This window comes from Nothoprocta perdicaria, unplaced genomic scaffold (genome assembly GCF_003342845.1).
Source record: "Nothoprocta perdicaria isolate Ctin4 unplaced genomic scaffold, notPer1 scaffold_217, whole genome shotgun sequence".
Taxonomy (NCBI): Eukaryota; Metazoa; Chordata; class Aves; order Tinamiformes; family Tinamidae; genus Nothoprocta; species Nothoprocta perdicaria.
Window position 1 is genome coordinate 951,016 of NW_020455390.1, and position 18,625 is coordinate 969,640.

At 58.8% G+C, this 18,625-nt stretch overlaps 1 protein-coding gene across 2 annotated transcripts in view; it reads right to left on the reverse strand.

Annotated features, from left to right (window-relative positions):
- Positions 1-18,625, reverse strand: part of EPHB1 (EPH receptor B1) — a 28,937-nt gene that overhangs the window by 471 nt on the left and 9,841 nt on the right. The window contains exons 3-15 of one of the 2 annotated variants that reach the window (XM_026038707.1): positions 12,522-12,677; positions 10,834-11,169; positions 10,290-10,471; positions 9,208-9,370; positions 8,306-8,414; positions 8,163-8,227; positions 6,530-6,652; positions 5,420-5,667; positions 4,492-4,707; positions 2,162-2,311; positions 1,615-1,808; positions 467-622; positions 72-99 (exon numbers count right to left, since the gene is read on the reverse strand). In XM_026038707.1, coding sequence (XP_025894492.1) covers positions 96-99; positions 467-622; positions 1,615-1,808; positions 2,162-2,311; positions 4,492-4,707; positions 5,420-5,667; positions 6,530-6,652; positions 8,163-8,227; positions 8,306-8,414; positions 9,208-9,370; positions 10,290-10,471; positions 10,834-11,169; positions 12,522-12,677 — 2,102 coding nt within the window. In that variant the 3' untranslated portion in view covers positions 72-95. Of the gene's footprint in view, positions 1-71; positions 100-466; positions 623-1,614; positions 1,809-2,161; positions 2,312-4,491; positions 4,708-5,419; positions 5,668-6,529; positions 6,653-8,162; positions 8,228-8,305; positions 8,415-9,207; positions 9,371-10,289; positions 10,472-10,833; positions 11,170-12,521; positions 12,678-18,625 lie in introns of those variants that run through there. The other variant, XM_026038708.1, reaches the window with a different exon arrangement.

Here is an 18,625-nt window from a genome sequence, read left to right on the forward strand (position 1 = left end):
GCGGGTATGGGAGACTTCCAGAGCAGGAGACTCCACAACATCCCTGGGCAGCCTGTGCCAAGGCTCTGGCACCCTCACAGGAAAGAAGTTCCTCCTCACCTGGAGATGGAACTTCTAAGGTTTCAACTTGTACCCATTGCCCCTGAGAAGARTTTGGCCCCCTCCTCCCTACATTCCCTCTTCTATGACACAGAACACAAGAGCAAGCAGAGAACACCCCAGATGTTCACCCAGGCCACAAAGACCCCTCATCCAACCCCAYGTGCTCCCACTGCCCTGGGCTCTCTGCACCCCTCCCGTCCCCTCCTAGCTCCCAAAGCAGGAGGGGCAACATCTGCCTTCCCTCATCCCCAAAGCACAGAACCATCTTACAGCAGAAAAAGGCCTTTGGAGGCCTGGCCCACCCCCRAGCACAACCAGCACGCTGGAGATGTTGAGGGGACCCGCGTGACCGCCTCAAACTTACTCTGATGTCATCTGGGCCACGAGCTGCAGGGAGGTGAACCCGGCCGTCAGGAAGTTGTCTCTGTACTGGCTCATCTTGACGGCGCTTAGCCAGTCTTCGACTGAGGTAAAGGCAGTGAAGTCAGGGATGGAGCGGTCCAAGAGTGGCTGAGAAGGCCTGAAACGCCACAGAGAAGCACCAGCGTTGGGCTGCGGAGGCAGCGACTGCTGATAACCCGGCTGCGGAGAGGTGGCCCCAACCAGAGGCCTATGGCACCTCCAGCCCACCCGAAATTCCCCATCTCCTGGCCTCCCGGGGCTCCCAGGGCCCAGGCAGACAGCGGGATGGGCCGTCGTGGACCCCAGGGTGCCCCAAGGAGCATCTACGCTAGTGGGCAGCTGCCTCCTGCCGAGGGAGGCGCTGGGGACGGGCAGCCAACAGGACAGATCCTTGGAAAAGGCAGGGCAGCACCGCCAGGGTCCAAGGTGCTCCCCAGGGATGCTCCGGGCGCTGCCGTGAAGGCAAGAGACCTCCTAAGGAACTGAAATTGGCCGTGGAGAGGCTAACACGTGACAGGGATGGGGTTCTTCACGTTCCTTCTATCCGTTTTCCAAAGGTAGAAGGGAACGGTGGCTCTGTGGCTCCCTGGGGAGTCCTGTTGGGAATACTGCCTCCCTGCCCAGAGCCCCAAACATCCCAACTCGGCACCTCTACCTGTTGGTGCAGCACCCACATTTTGCCCCGCAGACACCAGCAGGGTGGCACTCGCTGTGGGGAGGGTCTGCACAGGCAGCCCTCGCACCCCCAGAACGGTTGAGGTTGGAAGGGACCCCTAGAGATCAGCTAGTCCAACCCCCTGCTCCCACAGGGACACCCAGAGCAGAGCGGCGGCTCTGGGGGCCGCGACGCGAGCGGAGCAGCCGCCGTGCCACGCGCCTCGCCGGTCACACGCCACAAGGAATCAATAGCAAAGAATTACTGCTGTTGCTAGACTGCAAACTACATGTTCTTTGTCTGCCTGTCAGGCAGAGCAAAGACAAATCCCACGCGATGCGGAGCAATTTATGAATTTATGCTCTTCCCACCAGCGACACGAGCAGCTCAGCGAGCCCCGGCCGCGGCGCGGGAGCCAACGGGAGCTCCCCGCTCCCGGTGCCGACGGGACTCACACAGCGGTGATGGTGGCCACAGTTTTGAGGCTGGCCGGGTTGCGGATCATCTTGTCGAGGGTGTTGACGATCTCGGCGAAGCGGGGCCGGGCGTTGCGGTCTTTCTGCCAGCAGTCCAGCATGAGCTGGTGCAGGGCRGCGGGGCAGTCCATGGGCGGCGGCAGCCGATAGTCCTGCTCGATGGCGTTGATGACCTGCGGCAGGACCAGGAGAGCGGCCGCTGAGCGGCGAGCAGGGAGCCAGCAGCGGGTTGAGTGGCTCTGATGCCCGTGCGCAGCACAGCCCCACTCTCGTGAGCTCCACCGCGCACGGCACTGCCACCACCAGCGCTCCTTCCCTGCTCCCAAACGTTTCCAAAGGCTTTCCAGGCTCCCCGAGTGCAATCGCCAGCCCGCCAGCTTTTCTTCCCCCTCTGCCTGCGCCTCTCCTTTMACTCGCCGGCCTTTTTTCAGCTCGAAAAGCTGCAGGGAGCAGCGGGCAGAAGCGCCGTGCGCCCCTCCACAACCGCCCGCGGCGCCTCCGGCCCCGCGCCCYGTCGGCGACTCACGTCTTGGTTGGACATGTCCCAGTAGGGCCTCTCGCCGAAGGACATCACCTCCCACATGACGATGCCGTAGCTCCACACGTCGCTGGCCGAGGTGAACTTGCGGTACGCGATGGCCTCYGGCGCCGTCCACCGCACGGGGATCTTGCCGCCCTGCAGGAGGAGGAGCCGGGTCAGGCCCTGGCATCCCAGCTGTTTTTCCTCCACGGAAATCCAAGGGATTTGCCTCCCTTTCTCAGGCCATCAACCRCCTGCCTGCACCTCTCGGTGACATGGCTGCATGGAGCCAACCCAGCAGCCAGGTTTAGGAGGGATAAGTGAATAAAAGAGTCCCTTGTGTGAGCAAGTCAGGGCCACCAGGAGCCACCCCATGTTCCTCCAGCTCCTATGGCGAGCAGCACCCTCTGCCTCCCATCCCACCGCTTAGGGAGGTCTCTTCAGCACCAGCTCAACCCTCCAGGCACGCGGCGAGCTCAGGGTAGTGGTGGCCTCCACCAAGGAGCATTAAGAGCAGCCCAACTCYTCCTGAGCAAAGCCAGGTCCCGTCCTCTTGGCGCGATGTAGGCAATGGCAAAAACAGCACGGGAGGAGGGAAGAAACAAGGAAAGGGCCAAGACGGACTCGGGCCAGAACTGTGTTGTGTCTCRTTGAGCACCACTGTTTTCCACAGCCTTCCCAACAAAGCGTCAGCTGCTCTTTARGGATGAATGGCAAAAATTGGATTTGAATAACTACAAATGGAGAAATTAACTGCTACGTTGTTTTTCCTGCCTTTTCCCCAGAGCTAAAAAGCTGCTGTGGGAGGCAGAGTGATGTAATCGCAGGCAGAGCATCGTTTCCCAGCTGCTGAGAAGATCTATTATGGCCTAAATTAAATATAAACACGGATGAGATAATCTCTTTTATCTCGAAAGGTGGGGAAAGGCCTTTTCGTGCCTTTTCCCAGCTACTGCTGGGCACCTGAAACGGGAAAAGTGCCATTCTTTCCCAGGAGGAGCCGCTGCCGGCGGGATGGGCTTGGGCACGGAGCGCTGCCGGAGCAGGAGAGGAGCCGATGGCAGCCAGGAGCCACGGGCTGGGTCTGCTYCAGACCTGCACAACTCCCCGATTCCTCCGCTTAACTTGATGAAAGCCACATGGGGAAGTGGGCAGGGGAACCGCTTTGGCAGGAGCTGGTCCAGGAGGCCTCTCCTTGGCCCTTCACCCAACTCGTACCTTCCACCAGCACCACAAGGTCCCCAGGAACAAGGAACCAGGCCCTAWGGTCCCTCCTTGGGAGACACCATCTCACTTCATCCACCACCGAGAAACCCCAGACCCACAAAGCCCAGATTTTGCACCGCTCTCCTCCCTCGGGGAGATGTGACCTGCTCAGCTGGAACCAGCAGCCTCTTCTTTAGCACTGCCAATAAAAAATGTGGTCCCTTCACCCTCCTCCTGCAAGGCATGGCCCTGCCACGCTACTCCCCGCCGTATTATGAATTGTTTATAAAGAGTTAAGAAGTTTATTAGCCCTTGTAATAAACTAAGCTCTTTTAATAAATGATTCATCCATTACGGAGCCCACCAGGTCAACAGCTTCCTCATGAGCTTCTCCTGTGCTCATTCACAACACCAGCCACAGCGCCGGGCCCGGGAGCACCGGCTGCAAGGTGCTCACACCACCTGGATGGGACCACGAGGACACGGCCAAGCTGCTCGTGTGGGCAGAGGTGGGAAGAAAGGGGACGTGGAAGCGAGTGGCTGGGGCCAGAGGGATCCCGCCGGAGCGGGAGGAAGGCTCCGACTGCCCGCCTGGGGCTGCAGAAGAGGCAACAGGGAGCAGGGAGGAGCTGGGAGTATCGGCAAAGGAGTTAATTAAGAGCGGCTGGGGAGTAGCAGCGCTTCTATTAGACCTCTTTAATTAACGCCTGGAACAAATTTCCAGGGGAGAGAAGTGGCCCAGAAGAGCAGCGCGGCAGCTCCGGCACTCAAAGCGCCCCAGCTCCGTGGTCAAGCAGGCTGCCTATTGCCCTCTGCCTCCTGAGCCCTCCTGCAGGTCCCGGCTGCAACAGGGACCCTGCCTCATCCCTTCCCTCCACGGAGCAGACAGGAGAGGGGCCCTTGGAAACTGCCAAGGGCACAAGGGAGCTGTGGGAAGGAGGGAGACGGAAAGCTCAGAAAGGAAGGGGAAGAGGATGATGGAGGAAGAAAGGACGAGAGCAAGGAAAACGAGAGTGTCAGGCTCGGAAAGCAGAGCGCAGCACAGGCCTGAGAGACCCTGCACAGGTCGAATCTCTGTCCTTCTTAGTGACCTCCCGGATTCCACGCTCGGGGAGCCGGCCGGAACGTACCAAGGAGCTGGTGTAGGTGGGGTCGGACGTGTCGTCCTGCAGGTAGCGCGAGAGGCCGAAGTCTGACACCTTGCACACCAGGTTGCTGTTAACCAGGATGTTCCTGGCMGCCAGGTCACGGTGCACGTAGTTCATCTCCGCCAGGTACTTCATCCCGGCGGCAATTCCTCGGAGCATCCCCACCAGCTGGATCACCGTGAACTGCCCGTCGTTTTGCTGGGAGCAGAAAGAGCAGGCGCCGGGGTCAGCGAGAGCCGTCTGAAACCACCACGGACCCGGCTGGTGGGTACCCAGGAGCCTCCGATACTTTTCCAGCCAGATTTATTCCTTTTCCAAATCCCTCCCTGTCTTTTCCGCTCCTTTGTGGGAAAACCAGCACCCGGACACCCCGCGTTCCCCCAGGACGGAGGGATCCCTACACCGAGGAGCCTCCACGCAGCAGAACTGATGACCTACTTTTCTACCTTGCTGAGCAGCCGATGTGCTAATTAACGCTGCTATTTTTACATCAAGGCTGAAATTAGGCTTATAAATTACCTGGCTTTGGAGCTAAAGAAACTGAGCAGATTTACAGGACTGGATACCAGGTACTCAACTATTTTGCAATTTCCTTTGAAGTTCCCAACCTAAGGGCTTTACTCCATTTCTTCCCCTGCATCTCCTTCCCTCCTCCCTCTCCTCACCTTCTCCCTTCCTTTCCCTTGCCATTTTTCCCCCATTTCTACCTTCTCTGCAGGCAGGTGCTGGCATCTTGGCTCTCTTTGCCGAGGACACCCTAAACCCCCTTGTCCCACAAGGCTGGCTCCAGGCACTGCCCTGCTCCTTGCCCAGGAATCAGTTCCCATCCATGCTGGGAATGCTGCTGAGCAGCAACAGAGCCCACATCCCACCAACAAGTACCCCCAACGGGTCCCAAAGCCCTCCTTACCCGCAGGAAGGAGTCCAGGGCCCCGTTTTCCATGAACTCCGTGATGATCATGACGGGCCGGCTCTTGGTCACCACCCCTTCCAGCCGAATGATGTTGGGGTGGTCGAACTGCCCCATGATGCTGGCCTCGCTCAGGAAATCCCGCCGCTGCTTCTCCGAGTAACCTGCCTTCAACGTCTTGATGGCCACGTAGATCTCCCGCTTGCCGGGCAGCTTCAGCCGTCCCTTGTAGACTTCTCCAAACTCCCCTGTGAGTGCAAGACCTCCAGCTACCACCTCCTCCTCCACAGAAAACACTGCACCAAACAGCAGCGCCACGGGGCTACCTGCTCTGCAAACCAACCGGCTAATAAACCCGAGCCAATTAAGAGGGCATTAGTGCCCTCCCGAGGGGCAACGTTGCTGTTGAGGACGTATTTGGGGCCAGCACTTAGTCTTCTCTCTGTTGGCAGAACCCAACCACTGCAGAGGTGACACTGGGAGCAACTCCTGCAGATCCCTGCAGAAGGGTTTGCAGGGCTGGAGGGAGAGCTCCTGCTTAGGACCTGCCTCAGATATCAGGAGGTTGTTGCTCATCTTTCTCTTTTGCACTTCACTTTTTCCATTATTTTCACTTCAGCACTCTCATTTAAAACACAGAAAAAGGCTCCCGTCACGTCACTTGGGGAGCTTTTCCATTGCCCCATGACCAGATTACATTTAAGCCAGGTTTTGCCTTGATGAGCAGCAAAAGGCAACTGCTCCGCAGCTGAGCTTGATCCTCACTGAAACAGCTCGTTGCTTCTCCGGAGCTTCMCTGCAGCTTTTCTTCTACTGCTTAAAAAACTGAACTCAAAGYAGCCCAAATGAGAGTCACGTGTGTGTAAACACATGTATGTATTCCTGTGGACGTGAACATGGCACAGGGTGGTGACAGGTGASAGGCTGGCACACGGGCCAAGCCAACCCCTGTGTCCCCATCCATCGCAAACCCCGGACAGCCCCGTGTCCCTTCGGGGGGCCGGGCTGGAGGGCACGCTGTGCTGAGGGACTCTGTGCACACACAGAGAATCCCTYCCTGCGGATCCAAGAGGCCGGGCGGGATGGGCAGGACGGGAAAGCGGCACCCACCTGCTCCAATGACTTCTTCGATCTTCACGAAGGACACGTCGATCTCCTTGGCAAACTCACGAACGGCCTCGTTGGGGTCCTCATAAGTGAAGGGGTCGATGTAGATCTTCATCCCCGGAGACCCTGGTCACGGGCAGGAGAGGGAGAGAAGGGGAGAGGGGTGCAGCGGGGTTACCCCGTGCTCAGGTCTGCAGAGCCCTGCATCCTCAGGCCTCCTCCTCCTTCCCGCGGCAGCTAAACCCACCGCTACCCGCTGTGCTCTCCTGCAGCACGGCTCATCATCGTCTCCCCCTTGCCTCCCACTGCTGCGACCTCGACAGGGAGAAGCGCCCGGGAAGGAAAGCTGGGACTGTCACCATCACCACAAGGCACGAGGCTTTCACCCCAGGCACCGGCTGAGCCTCCAGGCTGGTCTAAATATCCCAAGAGCTTAAAAGCCTTCCTAAAAAATGACTTTCTGGGGACTCCTCTACTCAGTTTTGCGCTTTTCAGGCTCCAACTGATCGCACGCCCACGTTTCTTCTCTCCACAGGCAGGGAAGGTGGATGTCTGCTTCCAGCAGAAGCCTCGAGCAGGCCAAAACACCACGACTGCAGCACATGGGGCTCTGAAGGAAGCTGGAGGAGTCCAGCCACCAAACCCGGAGGGCCGGGATCCGGGCACAGGGGAGAGCCTCCTGGCCCCGGGCTCGGCAGGGATGAAGAAGGAGCCTCCTCATCCTCCCCACAGCCATGATGAAGCCATCTGTGCATTTCCCACTTGGTAAAGCCCTTTATGGCTCTGCCTTAACGGCCCTATAAATTTTTTTTACAAGAGCAGCTGATGCTCCRGCCCGGATTACAAAGGGATTTACAGGATCGTAACCGCGACTGACTTGCTGATCCCCAAACGGAATAAATAAAGGAGGAAGCGGCGCAGAGACTCCCTGCCCCTGCCGACGCCTGCTGGCTTTCAGACACCCTCTGGTGCTTCTTGCACGGTGCCCGTGGGCTTCCCTGCTCCCTGTATCCAAACGGAGAACCCCCCTGCAGCTACCTGAAGATGACAAAAAYGCCCAGGTTCACATTCAGCCAGCTCTCCTCCCCAAGGACACTGCTGGYAGTGACACCCAAGGCATGGAAATTCCCAATTCCCATCGGCACAGAGGACACCTGCCTACACCTGCTTCGATACCTCTGGAAATTTCAGCCCCTCGCTGGCCATCTCCAGGCAGACAAATCCTGGGATGCTCGGGGGGAAGACACAGGGAATTTGAGCACAACACAGAAGGAAATCAGTGCTGAGCTTTCCTGCAAAGAGATCCTTAAAATAGCCTGGATGCTCTTACGGCACCGGGCCATTTACCAGTGCTTTGGACAAGAGCAAGTTATTTATCACTTTTAGAAAGTCTAAGTACTCAGTGCGGTGACCCTGACTTGTCAGAGTGTTAGATCCCACCTGACATAACTTCCTTTTTCTTTCTTTTCAGTGAGTATCCCTGGGTCGCCGGAGGAGAGACCGCMAGTGGCCTTCGCAGCATCCTCTTCCTTCTCCCCTGCATCCCAGCCCTCCCTTAGGCACCTCGCAGGCTGCCCCTGCGTGGGCCGGGGGGCTGCGGGGGGACACGGAGGCACCCACGGGCCCCACCACTCACCTCGGCCCGTGCTGTAGTGCTGCAGCTTGTCGCTGTAAACGGCCTCCTTGCTGTACGCGCGCTTCCTGCGGGGAGAAACGGCGCCGCGTGAGCCCCGCCGAGCCCCTCGAGGAGCCCGGGGAGCCCCACACGCGCRCACAGACCTGCTGCAGACGATGGAAATGGCCACCAAGGAGACGATGAAGACCACGCCGGCAGCCGCGGAGCCCGCGATGAGGGGCAGCTGCTCCCGCAGCTCCGACTTGTAGTCGTCTGCGAGGCAAAATGCAYGGGGTAAGTTCCCTTGTCCTGCCTGATTTCTCTTCCCTCGGTTAATTTACCCTACTGTTCAACTGTATTCGACACCGGAGTCCGAAAGACATGCAATTCCCACAGGTTCCATTAAAACAGGCAGAGGAGAGACTCTGGTAACGGCCAACAGAACWGGGGCAGGCTGCACAACCCGCCTGCTCATATTAGACACCAGARAACCCCCACAGCACTCAAAATTGAGCCYRAAACCCCAAAGCAGCAGGAACTGCAGCAGCCTCTTGAGCCCTGCTCCTTGCCCCAGCACCCACCACATCCCTGAGAAGCCCCACAGCAGAAAAAAAGCCATTTTATTTTAATTTTCATTGTGCATCTAACTCAAGGAGACTTGACGAGATTCCCATCACATTGTGCTGTAGACGGCATCTAATGAAAGATGCTTCTGTCTACCTTAAGGCCATTTGAAAGCTAAGGTATGAAAGGGTGGCAGAGTAAACAAGAACAGGGCTTCTCCATCCCCTCCAGGAGCCACAAGCAAGAGCTAAACCAAAATTAATTCCAAAGAAAACCCCATTCAGCGCCCATTTATCAGCATTCCCCCATTCCGCAGTTAATTACCAGCAACCAGCTTTATCCTCCGCGCGCCGCCTAAGTCCTGCGAACCCCTCATCCAACAATCAATTACTATTTAATAATCTGCAATATCCCTTCTTATTAAATCCCAATTAACGGCCGACGCGAGGCCGGGATGCTGGGGCCGGTTTCCTGCTTTTCCTTCACCGAGGGCGCCGCTCACCGTCGCTCAGCGTCTGGAAGCACATCTTGCCGCTGTACTTGCCGTAGCCGGCCACGGTGCGCGCCCGCACCTGCACCACGTAGACGGCGCCGGGCCGCAGGCCCTCGACGCGYGCCGTGTTGGTCTGGCTCCGCGCCGTGGACGAGTTGTACTCGCTGTGCTCCTGCGGGACACGGGAAAAGAGGCGTCAGAATCGGCAGCTCCCCACGCAGAGGAGTCGTCCTACGGCCGCCCCGCCGCGTGGCCGCCCTCTCCACGGGGAAACGAGGGCCCAAAGGTTGTCGTGAGATGGGTTTTGCAGATGCTTTTGGGTGGGGAGGGGTGTTGGACAGCGTCTTTCCTTAGGGAAAAGGGGACCGGGCTCTCCAAGGAGGCTCTGTCAGGAAGAGCTGGAGCGGCCTGGCTGCCAAAGGCGCCTCCTGGAAGGAGCCGGAGGAATTTTCCAGCTGGAGGCTCCGTGCGCGGTGCACGGAGGAGGTGGACCGGCGGCATAGGCCGGCCCACGGGGAATAACTCAGAGCAACGRGAGGAAGAAAAGACGCTAAAACATCAGCAAGAAACTGGAGGAGGAGAGAGACCTGCTGGAGTGGATCCCTCATCCCGCAGCCAGCTCCGCTCCAGCAGAGCTCCGGGAGAGCAGGCGACCGTGGAGGCACCTAAGCCACCCCAACACCACGTGTCCCTGCCCAAGTCACATCAAGGGTGACCTGCTTCTGCCATTGGCCACCGCACCCCAAGCTAAAGACATGGGGAAACACCTCGTGTCTCCAATCTTCTTTTTACCAAGAAGAAGTTGGAAGAAGCTCTTAGGAAGAACTTCTTTCCTGTGAGGGTGACAGAGCAGTGGAACAGGCTGCCCAGGGAGGTTGTGGAGTCTCCTTCTCTGGAGGTCTTCAAAACCCGCCTGGATGCCACCCTGTGCCACATGCTCTGGGTGTCCCTGCTTGAGTAGGAAGGTCGGACTAGATGATCTCTAGAGRTCCCTTCCAACCTTGAACATTCTGTGAATCTCTAGTGATCACTCTAATTATTTGTGTTTAACTTCAGCCCTCTGTGGAGGCAGGAGATCGCAGAGCACTCACCGTGGCGGGCCGGGAGGCGCCGGCGCCGCCGAGCTCGGGCGTGCAGATGCGGCTCGCCTTCTCGTAGTAGCGCAGCTCGTAGTCCAGGATGATGCCGTTGGGCTGCTCGGGCTGCGGCCACGACAGCGTGATGCTCCGCATGGTGGCACTCACCTGGTGCACGATGGGCACGGAGGAAGGCGCTGCGGGGACACGCGGGGCGCAGGGTTAGTGTGAAGGGGGTAAAGGGAGGTAAAACACTCGGACACAGAGTGGGGGAAATGCTCGAGAACTGCTGGAGAGAAGCAGGATGGGAAGAGGGTGCCTGAGGGGAAGGAGGACAAGATAGGACATAGGGTGATCGAGGTCTTAGAGCAAACACCCCCCGAAACAGCCTTTGTGAAAGCATTTGGGACCGAGAAGGCCACGATGAGCATGGGGGAATCCACGGCACCCRTGCAGGGATGTCCCCGCACACGGGAGACGGCACCCGCCTTGTGGAGAACCTCGAGGAGCCGGGACCCACSCCCAGGGCGGAGCTGGCACGCGCGGACGGGGCGCTCACCAGCCTGGTTGGTGGTGATGTTCACGGAGACGTGCTGCGGYGGGAAGGGGCTCTTGCCGGAGACGCCGTTCACGGCCTGGATCTCGAAGGTGTACGGCGTGTGCGCCCACAGGCTGCTGATGAAGACGCGCGTCTGCGTGAGGCCCAGCTGGCGGGGCACGAAGTCCACGTTGTCGTCGCAGCGCGAGCAGGCGCGCCGGTCCGAGCGGCACTTCTTGCACACGATGTTGTAGGTGACRTCGTCCCGGCCGCCCGTCTCGCGCGGCGGGTGCCACTCCAGGATGATGGACGTCTCGTTGACGATGGAGATGACGTTGCGGGGCCCCGAGGGGACGCCTGGCGGGAAGCAGCACGGGTGACTCGGGTTCTCGTGTTGCGCCCTGCTCCACCAGCGCCCCCATACCCCAATTTTTGGGCTGCCACCACACCGTGAGGATGGACCCACCTTAACGCCCGCAAGATACCGGAGCATAGAGCGTGGGCAGCCCATGGGAGCGCCCCAAAGGGACAAGTGGGGCAGGGGGACCGTCCCCGGGCAAGCAGCACCTCAGGAGCGGCCGTACCAGCCCTGCACATCCCGCTCGGAGCGGCGCGGACGGCTCTCCTCCAGGCTGCTTTATTCCTTCCCTATTTTATTAGCAGCTCRGAGGTTGCGCTAGAGAGTTCATTGATCAAATCCATGGGGAATACGGAGCTGGGAGCGATCACAGCCGCTCCGGAAGATGGGAATTAAACACAGCCCCAATTCCAGCTATCAGCAAAAYAGGCCATGAGGGATAGAGGGGCTGGGAATGAGACATGGACGGGCAAAATCCCAAAGGGCGCCAGGGCGGMGGCGGCTCTGGCCCCGCTCCGAACCCCCTTCTCGGCTCCCCTCGTCAGGCTCCCCTCAGGAGCCTTGTTGCCACAGCTACTGCGGAGGGAAGTGGTGCATCAAAATGGCTAGAAAACRGCAAAAACGAAGGAAAACGTAAATAAAAAATTCGTATTCCTGCAGTTTTGCAGCGGCAGAGCTGTCGCCAGCAAGGGCGGCCCAGCCCAGAGCCGCAGCCTCTCCCTTCCAGCAGCGCGTGCGGAGCCGCTCCCGCATCCGCACGCTGGAGCCGCTCCGGCGGCACGTCCGGATCGTGCCTGCAAGGAGCAGCGTCCGCCGCGGCCCGGGATGATGCGACTCCACAACGGCCCTTGCAGAACAGAGCAGCTGGGCCCTCCGATTAGAGCATTTTAAAATGAAGCTTTAACGGGAAGAAATAAGGACGGGGAAGCGGCTCGTGCTGGACAGCAGCCCGTCGGTGTCACGTTCTGAAAGGCAGCTACGTAACGAGACAGAGCCAAGATGCGGGTTCCTTTCCAACTCTTCCCGCCCGCCTGTCCCTCCCGTCTGTTCGTGACAGCTCCAGCAGGATAAGCCAATTAATTCCCTATTCCAGGTGCTCCCTGGCATCCYGCGCATCTCCGCAGATCCGAGCGGGAACGGCTACATCCACAATTCCCTCAGTTGTGAGATCCTCGCTGGACTGATTCAATGGCCCAGAGCACGCTGCGCTTCCTTGGGGGGCCTTGGCCGAARCTCAAGCCTGCGCCTCCCCATCCCGGCAGCAGCCGAGAGCCCCCGGCCCCTTCCCGAGCTGCTTCCCAGMGGGACGCCGGGCTCAGGGGAGGGTCCCCTCCCCGCGTCCCCTACTCACCGGTGCAGGCGGCGGCGGGCGCGTCGAGGTCGGCGCGGTAGAAGCCGCTGCGGCAGGCGCAGAGCGGCGCCGCCTCGGCCGCCGAGCGGCTGTTGGCGGGACAGGGCGCGCACGGCCCCGCGCCCTGGCTGGCCTTGAACGTGCCCGGCGCGCACGCTGCAAGAGAGCACGGGACAAGGGCGTCAGCGGGAGCGCCGCGGGGGACCCCGCGCCCCGACACCCCAACCCCGGGCACCTGCTGTGCCCCACGGCCCCCACACCCTCCCCATCGCATCCACGCACCCGTGATGGAGATAACGGGAAGCGCCTCTTAGCCCCTGCCCGCGGCACCAGGATATGAGGCAGCCCTGAGGAGGAAATTAACGGGAGCCRGCAGGAGTAACCACTTGGATGCAATTTCCTTGGGAGATAGGCGGCCATCTAATCTTTATTGGAGCCCTTTAACCTGCCATTCAAAACTCATGGAGGCCTCTTGCTCACACGGTAGTTCCAGATATTAAAAGCTGATAAAAAAGCATGAATCAAACCGCTATTTTACAATTTTATTATTGGGGGGATTTTTCCCCCCTCGCCGTCAGCCTGACGCAACCAGCAGCATCGACACGAGCCGGTTCCCAGCCGGCGGCCACCTCGGCTCCTCCGGGGCAACCCAAGCGGGAGCTGGGGCGGCCTCCCCAGCCGATCCCTGGATTCATCACCCGGGTTTGGATGCGAGTCCCGCTCGGAACACGCCATTATCAAAAGAGCAAATTCCGTGAGGGGCTCCAACCCGCCAGGCTGCTCCCGCCGCAACCGGTTCCTCCCCGGGGGCAGCTGCGAGGGCCTCGAGCTGCTCTCCCTCCCCAGGAAGCCCCACCCAAGGACTCGGTGCATGGTGACACGCGAGGGACCCATGGGGCACTGGGGAGGCTGGTGACACACGGGGGACCCCATGGGGCGCCGGGGAGGCTGGTGACACCTGGGGGACCCCACAGGACACCAGGGAGGCTGGTGACACACAGGGGACCCCAYGCGGCACCAGGGAGGCTGGCCCAAAGGCCCAGCCCCAGGTTGCCCCGAAGGCTTCCAAGGCAAAACTCCACTTAGGGACGTGGCCTCCCCTTCCAGGCCTCAGCACCCAAGTCCCCCAAGCACCCAAGGTCACCGCCCGGCTCTGCCAGCTCCCCRCCATACACATCTCACCACCACGGAGGCTCTCCAGAGCCGGGAGACCCTCCGAAACCCAGGGGAATCACAGGGAGCTCCTCGGAGAAAGCCACGGCGAGGGCTCCCGCGTGGGCCAACGCGCGGGAGGAGGCCGGGCCCGGGGGTCGCGCCGGTACAGACGCGCGCCGGCTCCCGGCATATGGGCCTGCCGGTGCCGCGGCGCCAGGGCTTTGTTTAGCTCTAATTACAATTAAACTAAACGGCGCTTGTCAAAATAAAGCAACAAAGCGCGCCGGGCTCGGCGGCACGCGCGGGCTTCTTTCATCGCTCCGCCGCAAAGCCCTGTAATCGGCACAGGCGCCGCTCTTAATTGTTATTATTACAAATTAGCATTTCTCTCCTGTAATTATATTCCGGGAGGCTCCGTTGAGCGGCTCCGTCCCGCCGYGGTCGCTCCCTCCCTGATCTCAAGCCCCAGCGCTGCCCACAGGGCTCCTCATTCAGGAAGGCTGAACTAGACACTCGTCACCCCGTGACGAGCTTCAACCCGTGTCCCCCAGCCCCGTGGGGTTCCCTCTGCCCAACGAGCTCCGATTTGGCCTGGTTTTCACCCAAAGGCTTTTCCRAAGGCCCTGGCTGTGCTCGGGGCTGCCAAGCGAGCGCTGGGGAGCTCAATGCTCTAGAACAGGAGCACAGGGGCAGCCGAGCGGAACCTCTGTCACCCCAAACCCGCTCGGATGCTGCCGGGAACTCACTCTTCTTAATTACACTCTCAGGGAAGCTTTAGTTAAGAAAGAAAGGGGGAAAAAAGGCATGGAAGGAGACATCTCCTCTATGGTAAGCGGCTCCGAGGCTCTCTGGGGACAGGGAGCAGCCTTTTCCTGAGGAGCTGGTAAAAGAGGAGCCTCAGCGAGGAGCTACAGACYGTGGTGCTCTTGCTTTGGAGGCCTCCTGGACACAGGGCGCCCAGGAAGCCCCCTTAGCTTCCTCGGGCTGTAAAGCACGAAGGAAGGGAGGACAGGAGAAGGAAGGAAGGGAAGGGAGATGAGCCGCCCAGGAAGGGAAAGACATCCAGCAGCATCAACCCGGCGGGACGGGAAGCCTGGGAGTCACTGCTGCTGCCTGCACTCACCAGCTGCCTCCGAGCCCGGGCCCTGCAACACGCCACAGGGACCGTGASCGGCTCCAATTTTCCAGACAGAATCGCAATCTTTCCTGCTGCCGTACACCTTGCCATGCCTTGTTAGCTCAACGAGGCCTCGGGTTGCAAGAAAGAGCCACCAAATCTCCCTGCGTGTTTCGAATGCTCCTGCCGTACCCGGTGGAGGCRGAAAGGCCACCCAAGGAAGGGGAACTTCTGCATTTGGAGCATCCTGGCCCCCAGGTCAGGAATCCTGCCAGAATTGGGCTCTGAAAGGACCTCTGGAGATCATCCAGTCCAACCCCCTGCCCAAGCAGGGCCAACTACAGCACGTTGCCCAGACCCCTCCTGAACAWGTCCAAGGATGGAGACTCYGCAACCTCCAGAGCAGGCAGGGGACAAGAGAGAATCGGGCTCAATGCAACGTGGCCATGGCCAACTGGCAGGCGCCAGGGCACTGGTGTCCAAAAACACCCAAAAAGCCCAACCACCAAGGGACATCCCAGCTCTCAGGGAGACACCATAGGCTCCTGCAGCACCTGCAGCAGTGAGCTGGTCACACCAAGCGTGCAGCTTCACCCCACAGCCATGTACTCGGTGCTTCTCTCTCCCATGACATTTATTACCCAACTCCACCTTCATTACCAGACCCAGGGAGAGGGGAGGCCCCCGCTCCTCATGACACAGGGGCTTAACTAAACCAGCCCTTCACCTCAGGGAGGAAAAAAACTCACGTTAAACCTGCCCCAGGACACAGGGAAATTAGTCAGTGGCTTCTGAGCCTGCTCTGCAGCGACATATTCACGCAGGAATGAAGCACCATTCACTGTGGCTCCCCTTCTTATTTCTGCTCTTACTCTAAAAGAGGGAAGAGCTTTGCCCCAGAAAGACAAGGGGCAGGACTTGGGTGGTGCTTGTAGGGCAGGAGTTGACACTATGGGGCTTGGGCTGTCTTGAAAAGGAGCAGGAGACAGAGCTGGAGAAAAACCAGCCCTTGACGGGGCCTGGTGTCCTCGATGTGCAGCTGATTTTGCACCGACCTTCCCGACAGCTCCGATTGCACCCGGGCAGGCACCGCCCTGGGCTCCGCTTTCTCCATGTCCTTACGCCTGGGAGCATTTGGCAGCAGCAGCTGAGAGACCTGCCCCGAACGGGCTGGTTGGATGAGGAAGATGGTGAGAACGCAGGGAATGAGACTTAATCCTCTTATAAGGTCCCAGGCTGAGCGGACAGATGGGCTCCCCCACCCGGACAGCGAGGGCCGCTCCATCGCCCGCCTACCTTGATGGGAAAGGGCAAGGACATTCCCAAGGCACCGGAAAAGAGAACGAAAACCAAACCCCGCGGGCTGGGGAGCAGCGGCAGGAGGCCAAGCAGCCCATGCTGCATYGAGATCAACCCAAGGAGGTGAGTGGCAATGGCAAGGCGGCCCGATGCACCACTCGGAAGCGTCTGCATGGGACCAACATGGGGAGCAGATGCCCTAGGAGAAGTTTTGGGACCCCAACTAGGCCTCTCGACCGCTCCAGACCCCCAACTTGGCCTCCTCAGCCTCTCCAGACCCTTATTTTGCAGCAGTAGATGGCCAGTCCAGCACAGCACGGAGGCACGCAGAGGTGGCGGCTGTTCTCGCACTSCAGGAGTGACTCTAGGAACGACAGGTGAAATCCGTGATGCTCCATAAGCCACGGGAAGCCCCAACCCCAGCTCCTGCAGGGCTGCAGCTGAGCGAGTGCCAACCCAAGTGCTCCTTACCTATGGGGTCCATAGCATCCTCTCACCTCCCCGGCTGCACGGCCCGCCCATCGTGACTAAAGACACAACTGAAAAATGGATTTCGCTAAACTGTGGCCAATTTGGGCACTCTTTGGCTTAATAAGGGCAGTTTACATAAGGCTTAGCTTAAGCCGCTTTGCGCCGCTAACGTAAGCTCCGCTGATGTGCCCATTAACTGTGGGTACGAAGCTCCCACTAAATCTGCTGAAATCAGCACAGAAACAGCTTCTACACGAGGTTTATCGTGGTCCTCCTCGCTTTGTACCTCCTGACTGCCYGTGTCCTTCTCCATGTCCACTTGTGGGATACCCCACTGCCCTTTCTCCCCTACCTGGGACGCACTCCTTGGACCTGGAGGTCCCTCGCTGTCCCTCCCTCCTGGAGCCCAAGCCACTCRCTCATGACCATCAGAGCAAGGTGGAGCCAAGCTGGGGGGCTCCGTGTCCTGCTGCCTTCAACACCAAGGCTGGACACAGATGTAGAAGACGCTCTACTCAATTCCTACCTATTGGTTTCAATACAGGAGTCTCTGCAGTGAAATTATTTCCTCCATGCTGTAAAAGTGTGAGATTTCTACAGCCCTTTCTTGTCTCCAGAAGTCAACAGATCGGGACTGCAGCCTGCACCGAAGAGATGATCCTCYGATGTCCCACTTAACCCAGCACATCATGTCCACCCTTCAACACCTCCATGAGCTATTGAGCCATCCAACGAGCGGGAAAGGGAGCTCACACACCAAAATAAACCACRGCAGAGCTCAGGGAGCAGTTCTTCCCCAGGTCAAGAACATTACGAGGTGCTGTTAGGAAATGGGGCACTCTATCAAACGTGGCCACATCGGGCTGGGGAGGGGTTATGATAAAAGGGTGCTGAAGCTCTCCTGCCAGGGAGCAGGGAAGCACAAAGCAGCTGGAAACTCCCCCCAAGGACCCATCTGCTTTTCACTCTGCGTCTGGAACAATTCCCCTGGGGATTTCGGACACCACAAGCCTGATTTCCATGTTCTTCAGCTTGTTTTATTTATTTTTTTATCCCAGCTCTCCCTTGAGGCAGGAAACCACAAGTGGGTGAAGGGCAGTCCCCATTCCCAGCACCCCGATCCCCTTCTCCGGGGAGCAGATGCAGCCCTCCATTAATAGCACCTTCTTTTCGAGCTCACGCCAGGCAGTATCCCCTCCACCTTAATTACACAGGAAGTGGCTCCCCATCAGTGCCCATACCAGGATGGACGGGTCAAAGGACACGTTGGTGGCCGGCYGACCACACTGCCACGCATGGGATCACAGCAAATCCCTCCTAGCCAAGACACAGGTGTCAGAGCAAGGTTGCAACTCAAGGAATTGCACCTAGGACAAACCAAGGAGAAGAATCCAGCAGGGTCCAAGGGCTGGGCTGCCCACAGGTGTCGGCATCAAATCAAGCCTCGTCTCATGCGAGTAATTTGCTCTCTATTATAAGYGATGGCCATCTATAGAAGTAGAAATTTTGTATAATTTGCCTCTTTTAATAATGCTTCCTGGCCCACCCTACGCAGCTAAGCGGTGCGAGCACAGTGCTCACCTCGGTCGAGGCTGCTTGTTCCCGTGGAGAAACTATTATCAGCCCTAATCTCGAGAGCTGGCGGGAGCCAGAAATGCCTGGGAAGCCAGAGAAGCAATTTCTCAAAGTTCTGCCCATCTTCTTTCTGCTTCTTTTTTTTTTTTTTTTTTCCTGCTATCTGCACTCTCTTTCTCTGCTCTTTCTTTTTCCCAAAATACAATTTCATTTCCACACGAGGGCTGTTTTACTGCACTCAGGAGAAATTTTCTCCTCCCGCTGCTTTCTTACCGGGGCAGAGGGTGATTTTTGCCTATAACACCTTATTACTCCAAAATGAACCTTGAGACAACAGAGGCATCCAGGAGAACTTCCCAGCTCCCCATCACCCCTCAGCAAGCACAGCTAGGCCTAGAGGGGCTTTCTGGGGCAGCTGTAGAGGTGCCCACACTGCAGGGCAATCACTAGATGCTTGACCAAACCAAGGCTCAGAAGACCTTTCTGC